The sequence below is a fragment of the Salmo salar genome, chromosome ssa20, assembly GCF_905237065.1.
Source record: "Salmo salar chromosome ssa20, Ssal_v3.1, whole genome shotgun sequence".
NCBI classification, from domain to species: Eukaryota; Metazoa; Chordata; class Actinopteri; order Salmoniformes; family Salmonidae; genus Salmo; species Salmo salar.
The window spans coordinates 1,226,001-1,238,032 of NC_059461.1; the positions used below are offsets into that span (position 1 = coordinate 1,226,001).

Here is a 12,032-nt window from a genome sequence, read left to right on the forward strand (position 1 = left end):
TCTATCTTTTACAAAGGATCTCTGCTCTAACGTGACACTTCCTACGTCTTCTATGGGCGCTCAGAGCCCGGGAAAAACCTGAATGTCGTCATCCCAGCCCCAGGCTGAAACACATTATCGCCTTTCTCAAGTGGCCGATCAAGGGACTGTCGGGCTTAGGCGCGTGCCCCGTCTTTGTGATTTTTCCTCTGTTTGCCGAAAAGGAGATTCCCGGTCGGAATATTATCGCTTTTTTACGAGATAAATTGCATAAAAATTGATTTTAAACAGCGGTTGACATGCTTCGAAGTACGGTAATGGAATATTTAGACATTTTTTGTCACGAATTGCGCCATGCGCACGACCCTGATTTTTACCATTTCGGATAGTGTCTGGGACGCACGAACAAAACGCCGCTATTCGGATATAACGATGGATTATTTTGGACCAAACCAACATTTGTTATTGAAGTAGCAGTCCTGGGAGTGCATTCTGACGAAGACAACAAAAGGTAATCAAACTTTTATAATAGTAAATCTGATTTTGGTGAAGGCTAAACTTGCCTGGTGTCTAAATAGCTAGCCCGTGATGGCTGGGCTATGTACTTAGAATATTGCAAAATGTGCTTTCACCAAAAAGCTATTTTAAAATCGGACATATTGAGTGCATAGAGGAGTTCTGTATCTATAATTCTTAAAATAATTGTTATGCTTTTTGTGAACGTTTATCGTGAGTAATTTAATAAATTGTTAGCAAATTCCCCGGGGGTATGCTAGTTCTGAACGTCACATGCTAATGTAAAAAGCTGTTTTTTGATATAAATATGAACTTGATTGAACAAAACATGCATGTATTGTATAACATAATGTCCTAGGTGTGTCATCTGATGAAGATCATCAAAGGTTAGTGCTGCATTTAGCTGTCTTCTGGGTTTTTGTGACATTATATGCTAGCTTGAAAAATGGGTGTCTGATTATTTCTGGCTTGGTACTCTGCTGACATAATCTAATGTTTTGCTTTCGCTGTAAAGCCTTTTTGAAATCGGACAGTGTGGTTAGATAAAGGAGAGTCTTGTCTTTAAAATGCTGTGAAATAGTCATATGTTTGAAAAATTGAAGTTTTTGTATTTTTGAGGAATTTGTAATTCGCGCCACGCATATCATTGGATATTGGAGCAGGTGTTCCGCTAGCACAAGACATTCTCCAAACACCCCACAGGGCCGACATCCCCGTTATTTGCAAGAGGAAGCGACGCAGGTATAGAGGACATAGAGCCGGATGCCTGGTCAGCACATGGAGAAGGCAACTGGGAAAGCTGCCGTTACCGTCAACACTACTCGCCAACGTGCAATCATTGGACAATAAATTAGACGAGGTACGATCACGAATATCCTACCAACGGGAAATCAAAAACTGTAATATCCTATGTTTCTAGGAATCGTGGCTGAATGACGACATGGCTATTCAGCTACCGGGATATACACTGCACTGGCAAGCTAGAACAGCCCACGCCGGTAAGACGAGGGGCGGAGCAGTCTTTGTATATTTGTAAACAACAGCTGGTGTACGAAATCTAAGGAAGTCTCTAGATTTTGCTCGCCTGAAGTAGAGTATATTGTGAAAAATTGCAGGCCACACTACTTGCCTAGAGGTTTCAGCTATACTTTTCGTGGCTGTTTATTTACCACCACAGACAGATGCTGGCACTAAGACCACACTCAGTCAGCTGTATAAGGAAATAAGCAAAGAGGAAACCACTCACCCAGAGGCGGCGCTCCTTGTGGCCGGAGACTTTAATGCAGGGAAACTTAAATCAGTTCTACCAAATTTCTATCAACATGTTAAATGTGCAACCAGAGGGACCACAACTCTATACTCCTGATTCCTGCTTACAAGCAAAAATTAAAGCAGGAAGCACCGGTGACTCAGTCTATAAAAAAAGTAGTCAGATGAAGCAGATGCTAAACTATAGGACTGTTTTACTATCACAGACTGGAACACGTTCCGGGATTCTTCATAGTTACTTTTCATACAATTATTATGCTTTAAGACATTCAAATATACAGAAAATATGAACATTCAGATGTGTTCAGCTACAGTTGTGGTCTTTTGCCCACTAAGGATCTTTCTTAGATGATAGACCCTATCAGAAATTGCGGGAGACCGTACTGAACCAGAATAACTTTACCTTGTAAGAATCTGACTTTCTGGGCCAGAGATATTGAAACTGAAATGCCATTTCTAAGGGGTAAAATGTATAAGCGGCCATAGACTCTCCCCAAATTTACTGAGTATATCAATACAAACTGACTATTTAATTATTTATACATACTTAGACTATGGATTATAGTTACCTTTGGCATAATAATGATGCTTGAAGCCTTTACCCATGCATATACACAGGAAAAACATGTGCAGAATTTTCTCAGACAGTGTAAATTAGAGGTCGACCGATTTAATCGATACATTTTTTACAACTTTATTTAACTAGGCAAGTCAGTTAAGAACACATTCTTATTTTCAATGACGGCCTAGGAACGGTGGGTTAACTGCCTTGTTCAGGGGCAGAATGACAGATTTTTACCTTGTCAACTCGGGGATTCAATCTTGCAACCTTACGGTTAACTAGTCCAATGCTCTAACCACCTGCTTTACATTGCACTCCACGAGGAGCCTGCCTGTTACGCGAATGCAGTAAGAAGCCAAGGTAAGTTGCTAGCTAGCATTAAACTTATCTTATAAAAAACAATCAATCAATCATAATCACTAGTTAACTACACATGTTTGATGATATTACTAGTTTATCTAGCCTGTCCTGCATTGCATATAATCGCTTAGGTACACGTTGCTCCAACCATAAACATCAATGCCTTTCTTAAAATCAATACACAAGTATATATTTTTAAACCTGCATATTTAGTTAATATTGCCTGCTAACATGAATTTCTTTTAACTAGGGAAAATGTGTCACTTCTCTTGCAAACAGAGTCAGGGTATATGCAGCAGTTTGGGCCGCCTGGCTCGTTGCGAACTGTGAAGACTATATCTTCATAACAAAGACAGCCGACTTCGCCAAACGGGGGATGATTTAACAAAAGCGCATTTGCGAAAAAAGCACAATCGTTGCACGACTGTATCTAACCATAAACATCAATGCCTTTCTTAAAATCAATACACAGAAGTATATATTTTTAAACCTGCATATTTAGCTAAAAGAAATCCCGGTTAGCAGGCAATATTAACCAGGTGAAATTGTGTCATTTTGCGTTCATTGCACGCAGAGTCAGGGTATATGCAACAGTTTGTGCCGCCAGGCTCGTTGCGAACTAATTTGCCAGAATTGTATGTAATTATGACATAACATTGAAGGTTGTGCAATGTAACAGGAATATTTAGACTTAGGGATGCCACCCGTTAGATAAAATACGGAACGGTTCCGTATTTCACTGACAGGAAAAACTTTTTGTTTTCGAGATTATATTTTCCGGATTCGACCATATTAATGACTGAAGGCTTGTATTTCTGTGTGTTATTATGTTATAATTAAGTCTATGATTTGATAGAGCAGTCTGACTGAGCGATGGTAGGCAGCAGCAGGCTCGTAAGCATTCATTCATACAGCACTTTCGTGCGTTTGCCAGCAGCCCTTCGCAATGAATTGCCTGTTTATGACTTCAAGCCTGTCAACTCCCAAGATGAGGCTGGTGTAACCGATGTGAAATGGCTAGCTATTTAGCGGGTGCGCGCTAATAGCGTTTCAAACGTCACTCGCTCTGAGACTTGGAGTAGTTTTCCCCTTCCTCTACATGGGTAATGCTGCCTCGAGGGTGGCTGTTGTCAATGTGTTCCTGGTTCGAGCCCAGGTAGTAGCGAGGAGAGGGATGGAAGCTCTACTGTTACACTGGCAATACTACAGTGCCTATAAGAACATCCAATAGTCAAAGGTATATGAAATACAAATCGTATAGAGAGAAATAGTCTTATAATTCCTATAATAACTACAACCTAAAACTTCTTACCTGGGAATATTGAAGACTCATGTTAAAAGGAACCACCAGCTTTCATATGTTCTCATTTTCTGAGCAAGGAACTTAAACATTAGCTTTTTTACATGGCACATATTTCACTTTTACTTTCTTCTCCAACACTTTGTTTTTGCATTATTTAAACCAAATTGAACATGTTTCATTATTTATTTGAGGATAAATTGATTTTATTGATGTATTATATTATGTTAAAATAAGTGTTCATTCAGTATTGTTGTAATTGTCATTATTACAAATAAATAAATAAAAACAATTGGCTGATTAATTGGTAGCGTTTTTTTTTGGCCCTTCAATAATCTGTATCGGTATCGACGTTGAAAAATCATAATCGTTTGACCTCTAGTGTAAATCTCTCTAACTACTCAGAAAGACACTTCTGAACAATAAGCACTTTATCTTGTGAGGATCGGACATTCTGAGGCAGAGATATTGGCGAGAGATATTGGAACTGATGCGGTCAAAGTTGACATTGTTGGGGTAATGATAGATTTAGTCCATATTCACATCCATATGACTAACATCCAGATGTATTCTTAAATATACTGTACATACTTGGAAAATGGCAACGTCCATCATTACAATTTATTGATTCCATATGTGTTATTTCATAGTTTTGGTGTCTTCACTATTTTTCTACAATGTAGAAAATAGTCAAAATAAAGAAAATCCCTGGAATGAGTAGGTGTGTCCAAACTTTTAACTAGTATTGTACATTATGTACATGCACACTTTGACCGCTTAAAAAATCTAAATTTCACATGACATCCTGCCTAACTTTGTGCTTCACACCATCATTGTTTGACCTAGCATGGATGACAGATACAGGTTTTCTTCTCTACTATAGTTTAGTATGTGTAGAATACTCTATGGCTGCCCCTGTATTTACAGCATTTGTGTTTCTCCAGGCCGAGATGGTGCTCCTGGGTCCAAAGAATTTCGAGGAGTCAAAGGTCTTGGAGGTCCAGCAGGTCTACAGGTGACTTGACCTGGACTGACAGTCATTATGGGATCACCACAGATTCAGATATAAATTCTTGATATAGTACTTTTTGTCAAGGCGTTTTTACAATGTATGGGGAGATTTTATTCTAATGATTTTTTGGGGGGTCACATCCTTTTATGTCTTTGGATCTGTAGGGTTCCTATGGTTTACCAGGTATACCAGGCTCTACATGGCCCAAGGGGGAGAAAGGTCCCATGTCCCCAGGAGACTGTGGACTCACCTGGGGATCCAGGAGTTCCTGGGACTGAAGGGGTCCCTGGATACCTAGGACTGAAAGGCCAACCTGGGCTAAAGGGCAACCCTGTGAGTGTGATCCACTCCACCTTCACCATTACATACTGTACAATCAATGCCAATGACTGGAGGATGGTCATTGTAACTCAGTAATATCTGATTGAGGATCAGAACCATTGTATTAGTGAACAGCGTGAGCATGCTGGACTAGGATTTTGGACCTGAGCACATGGTCTTAACATGCTAAACACTTGGCTGTTGTTATAGCCTGTAACTTGTGCCTGTGGTTTTTCATGGACAGACCATGTGATTTGGAAAAACTTGGGGCCCTACCCATGACGAAACCAGAGTTAACTGTTTGGTGTCTGTTTGCTTTAGGGACCTCCGGGGCTCAGAGGTGATCGGGGGGATGCTGGCTCTCAGGGTGTGCGTGGATGGACAGGCCAGATGTGGACTCAGGGTGTGGCGCCCCAAGGGGGGTAACCTGGGGTTGCAAGGCCTGCGAGGGAGCCCTGGGGATCAAGGTACAGTAAGATAATAATTTTTTCAAGAGAAATCTGGCTTCTCAGCAACCTATTTCACAAAATGATGTGTGAGTGTGTCTCACTCTTGTCTAATTTGTATCTCACTCCTGCCAAGCGCCCTGAGTTTTTGATGACCCACGTCATCAAGAAAAACTCCTTCAGTGCTACACAAATTGGTTCAATTATTCATTTACTAGCTAACTAAATATTAACACAAAATAAACATACAACCTTTACATGAGTCAAAGATTCCTAGTGGACTGACACAATATGACGACTTGTTACAACAGAGATGGAGAGGGGGGAAAGAGAGAGAGAAAAAGGGACACTTATCGTTGACACATTTCAGAACTATTCTCACATGAATCACATACACTACCATTCAAAAGTTTGGGGTCACTTAGAAATGTCCTTCTTTTTGAAAGAAAAGCTAATTTTTTGTCCATCAAAATAACATCAAATTGATCAGAAATACAGTGTAGACATTGTTAATGTTGGAAATGAATATTGTAGCTGGAAACGGCTGTTTTTTTCTGGAACGTCTACATAGGCATACAGAGGCTGGGGGTGCTTTGGTTGTGGTAAAGTGGGATATTTGTACAGGGTAAAAGGGATATTGAAGAAGGAAGGAATGACCCAAAGCACAGCTCCCAACTATGTAAGAACTATTTAGGGAAGAAGCAGTCAGCTGGTATTCTGTCTATAATGGAGTGGCCAGCACAGTCACCGGATCTCAACCCTATTGAGCTGTTATGGGAGCAGCTCTGACCTTATGCTACGTAAGAACTGCCCATCAAGCCAATCCAACTTGTGGGAGGTGCTTCAGGAAACATGGGGTGAAATCTCTTCCGATTACCTCAACAAATTGACGACTAGAATGCCAAAGGTCTGCAAGGCTGTAATTGCTGCAAATGCAGTATTCTTTCACAAAAGCAAAGTTTGAGTAACAATTATTATTTCAATGAAAAAAATTATTATTTTTAACCTTGTCTTGACTATATTTCCTATTTATTTTGCAACTCATTTCATGTATGTTTTCACAGAAAACAAGGACATTTCTAAGTGACCCCAAACTTTTGAATGGTAGTGTACTTTGCACACGCACCGTGTCGTGGAAATATTCACTCAGTCATATTTCACAGATACCGGAACTTGTGAATTCAAATAGACTTTTTTACAAAGTAACAAGCCAAGCTGGCCTATGGACCAACTGCCGGACTCAGTCTCAGTACACTCCTTTTATACAGTTTCATGCTTATACAAGTTTCATAGTCCCTCCACTTAATGCTAATAACCCTATCCCCTTGGCTTTACTCCACCATTGTTACCAAATCTAAGTTCTTTCCACTAGGCGGGTTTTCCCCTCCCCTCTAGTTCCTTGGATCAATTATATTGGTGGCGCGCCTATACATTATTTCCAGAAAATAATAAGTACAGATTACTATAGGCAATTATAAGATTGCTACATGCCATTATTGGACAATAATATTACTACGGGCCATTATAGGATTAAGTGCAGTAACTATAGGCCATTATAGAATTATACCAATAAGTACACTTAATCCCAGGATTACACATAGTGCCTTTGCTTACTCTCTTTGCTTACTCCCCTAACGTAGGCTAATGCAATTAGCATGAGGTTGTAAGTAACAAGAACATTTCCCAGGACATAGACATATCTGATATTGGCACAAAGCTTAAATTCTTTTCACAAAAAGCACATTCTCAGAAAACACCCATAACCACTGCCCGTTTGGAATAAGAAATCAAGAATGTATTTACGTGTGAGTGTCTTTGTTCACTGTTTATCTCTGTCGGAACCAGGCCTTCCTAAGACAGATGTGGGTTGGCCTTTCAGTGGTACACGTGTAAGGCTCTGATTGTCCAAAAGGGTCCGGACCCGTCTCTTCTACTGTTTTTCATTCTGGAAGATAGCCAGCCGTGTCGACGGTTCCCATTGGGGATGAGCGTAGTAGGATAGTCTCACTTAGATTCGTTTTTCTCGATATCTGACTTAGGACAGCTAATCAGCCGTACCAGTGATTGTCTGGTAGGAGAGCTTAATTCATGGTTCAGGATTCAGACCACTTTACACGCACATCTGCAACCTGACAATGTTCTAGTCTAAAGGATGGTGAGTTTATTTCTACACCTCGTGTTGAGGTTCCAACCATTTCAAATGTTTTGCTCCCGCCTCATGTTTCCTGGTCTCTGAGATTCAGCATTTAAACCACTTTAGATGTGGGCTGCAACTCCTCTTCTTTCCTGGATTGTTTATGTCGTATACCTCCTAAAATCACATTCCTATCTTAACAAAAATACTTTAATCATGTTTCATATTATATGCCAATGTGCCATCTCAGATGTATTCTACGATTATCCTCGTCGAGTGGCTTGTCTGCTCCTCTGTGTTCTTGTGGGGAAGTTTACAACTTGATTTGTTTCCTTATTGGGTAGCCTCATACAGTGTTGCCCCCACTGGCCTCGACAAGGCTCATCATGGGTTAGTATTCCCCCATTTGTGTCTCAGGACGCCCCCACCAGCGGGTGGTGTTGGTGTCTGAAGCACAAATGAAAAGGTTGAATCTTTTGTATGAGTTGTCAGCAGGTGCGTTGTTAGTAGATTTGCTGTAACCTTTCAACCAAATCTCCTGGTGTTTGTGCTTCAAAATGGTCAGTGACTGTCATGGACTGCCAGTCACCACAGCGTCCGAGTGTGGCATCCATTCCAGTACCTGCGAACTGCGACGAGGATATGTTTCTGCGATATCCCACAGTGTTACGCCAGTTGGGATCACAGGGTCAGTGGTGGGACTGACACTGTTAGTTTCATAGAAAGGGGTTTCAGTCCTTCTCAAAGTGGAAAATGTATCATCAGAAGCAGAGTCCACTCTGCACGTTGATGCTATGTTTCCTGATACGGCCGTGGTGCTTGCGGAGTGTCCAAAGGACAAAAAAAGTTCATCTTAGCTACAGTATTGCATGACTCATAGGAGGAGGGAAGTTGCTCACTCACAGAGACTGCTAGCTCGGGAATCATGAAAATAATAGTCAATCAGGTTTGCTGGTTGAATGTGACGAGATATCGTAATATCTGCTTGAGTCAGATTTTTCACCAAGAGGTGTTGAAACGTCTTTTTCCCAACAGATACTCCTTGTGGATGACTGTGTTGCAGCCACCATTAGGAGAAGACAGTGTTGTCAGTGGAGACAGCACGGTTATTTGTAACCACAATTGGTTGTTTTTCCAATCTATCAGTGGGACCAAACCATCCGTCAAGTCTGCCCCGAGTAGCAGGTGTTTAGTTTCGAGGCTGGTAACATACACAGGGTGAACAAGCGATACGTCTTGGAAGTGTAGTTTCAGCATAAGTCTCAAAGTGAGAGGCGAGGTAATCTGAGTGAAACCTCAAAGTTTAGTGTCGCAACGTTCCATTTTTAACCAATGTTTAGCTGGGTTCTAAGCCCTTTTGAGATCTTTGAACAATATTTGAGAGATAAGCGATATTGTCGAGCCCAAATCAGTTAGCGCATCACAGTTTAAGCAGTCCTCCAGGAATGTTTTGAGGTATGGCCTGTTTGAGTAACGTTTTGTGGTCATATTCCACACAAACATAAAGAAATACTCACCGTGTCTTTTCACGCTTTTAAAAATAAATAAATAAATGTACCCCTTTTTCGTGGTATCCAATTGGTAGTTACAGTCTTGTCTCATCACTGCAACTCCCGTATAGACTCAGGAGAGGCGAAGGTTGAGAGCTGTGTGTCCTCTGAAACACAACCCAACCAAGCCAAGCCGCACTGCCCACTTAACCCAGAAGCACCAATGTGTCAGAGGAAACACCATACACCTGGTGACTGTGTCAGCATGCATGGTGCCTGGCCCACCACAGGAGTCACTATTGCACAATGGGACAAGGACATCCCTGCCAGCCAAACCCTCCCCTAACCCAAACATTGCTGGGCCAACTGTGCACCGCCCCATGGGTCTCCCGGTCGCGGCCGGCTGCGACAGAGCCTGGACTCGAACCCAGAATCTCCAGTGGCACAGCAAGCACTGGGATGCAGTGCCTTAGTACACAGCGCCACTCGGGAGGCCCCTTTTCATGTTTTTCAAGAGCGATAGACAGAGAGATAATACTTTGCTTCGGCCAACAAATATATCTTCTTAAATTTCCTTAATTGGCTGGCCCATATGTCCTAGCTCTAGGAATTAATACTTGTCAAGTCTGCTCGCTCCTGAGTCGTGAGAGACAGAGATAATACTAATATATTTTCTCAAATTTCTGTAATCGGCTGGCCCATATGTCCTAACGCTAGAAATGTAATAATTGGCGAGTCTACTCACTCTTACCCTTTGTATCATATACAACACCGGAGTCAATCTCTCTCGTATCTTGGACAAAAGGAATCACACACATTCACTCTCAACTATAATCCTGCTACAGCTCTTATTGGTGTATAACATAATCTGCTACACAATTCATATAGACTGAATTCAACAGGAAGGACAAATTCTATCTTAGATTCCTTGCACGGGGGCTCCAATATGTCGTGACTTTACTTTCATTAATCTGATGACTGTTATTTATTTAATCAACTAACTATGTTTAATTGTTACCCGATTAAATGAATCATGTAACAATTAACTCATTAGGATTTGAGGCACCATGGAAGAGGTTGTTTAATGAGTTACCATCTCCTGAATTAATCTCTAAAGGTCTTTACCTATCACATCCAAAAAACAGTCAACGTATTAATCATTACCTCTTATCATATAATCATTCTGAACAGTCGTAACCTCATGCATCTGTAAAAACCCCAGCCTTACTCATGATTCAGTACTACACAAATTGGTTTAATTATTTATTTACTAGCTAACTAAATTATAACACAGAATAAACATACACCCTTTACATGAGACCACCGTCCCTAGTGGACTGACACAATATGATGGCTTGTTACAATGGAGGGGGGGGGTGACAGAGAGAGAGAGAGAGGGACACATCATTTACACATTTCAGAACTATTCTCACATTAATCATATCCTTTGCACATGAACCACCACCTGTTTTCAATAAGAAATCATTCATGTATTTTTGTGTGTGTGCCTTTGTTTGCCATTTATCTCTGTCCGAACCAGGCCTTTCCTGGTCTAATGTTAATCGTTGTTGGCAATCCTTTTATGCACTCTGGACAAAAGGGACAGTTCTGTCAGTCTGACACGCTCTCTGACCTCACTCGGGGAGTGGCTACTTACTATAAACAGTTTATAGGAGATTCTCTTACACCTCCTAAAATCATAATTTTTAATGACATCACAAAATAAAAACCAATATGACATTAGTTTTCTATAGCTCCCCACTGACCGTTCCCCACATTCTTATGATAGAATTATTTTTCCAGTATCCACTTTTGACCATGTTAGAGTTTCGGCGGGAAAAGCCTGTTAACAAAGGCATTCCTTTTGTTCATACTGGAGGAGAGAAAAAGGCCCCTGCTGTAATTTACAACAGGGTGTGAACTGTCGACCATCCAGTAAATCCCTTCCCCCCCTCTGTGGGCGAGAGAGGCCTGGTTACTGCTATCCCCCTCCAGTCTGATCTGACCCATCCTGATCCTCACAGGACAGTCATGACTAAATGTATTCAGTAAGCAACAAATATCAACATACTAGGCTCACCCATATTGAGAATGTATTATCTAATGCGCAATTGCGCTGTTTCCCGCCATTTGTTCATTTTGGAATAGCCTGTCCCCCTTGTAGAATTATCAACTGTTGTCAAAAACACTTGGATCTGAAAATAAGATTCTCTTCCTCAATAGCATACAACGTATTCCTACTACATGTAGATGAAAAGCCAAATTGAATATGACATCCTGGCATTTAAAGCATACATACTTTAAAACGTGGTATTTTCACATAAATTATCAAACAACTACTTAGAACGCAAATTTGAATATTCGGACACGACCACAGTAATTCATATCTCTAATTGATGAATGTCTGTGCTGAAAACAAACATCAAATGAGCAGTTAATTAATTAACGCCCATATTGAATTATGTATTATTTGGTGTCAAAAATAGTTATTTAGAGCCTTGAGATACAGAAGCAGACTCCCAGGTTTGTATTCGCTCCCGAGTGAAGTTCCCCTTGATACAGATCTAAGATCAGCTTCCTCTCCCTAAATCCTAACCATAACCATTGGGGGGGGGGGGGAATTAGAAACTGACCCAAGATTAC

At 40.9% G+C, this 12,032-nt stretch overlaps 1 protein-coding gene across 1 annotated transcript in view; it reads left to right on the top strand.

Annotated features, from left to right (window-relative positions):
• The window catches only part of col4a3 (collagen, type IV, alpha 3), a 28,040-nt gene that overhangs the window by 6,039 nt on the left and 9,969 nt on the right, over positions 1-12,032 (top strand). Inside the window, 3 exon segments of the mRNA XM_045704245.1 lie at positions 4,931-5,001; positions 5,163-5,331; positions 5,641-5,786. Of these exon segments, the coding sequence (XP_045560201.1) occupies positions 5,672-5,786 (115 nt within the window). The 5' untranslated portion in view covers positions 4,931-5,001; positions 5,163-5,331; positions 5,641-5,671.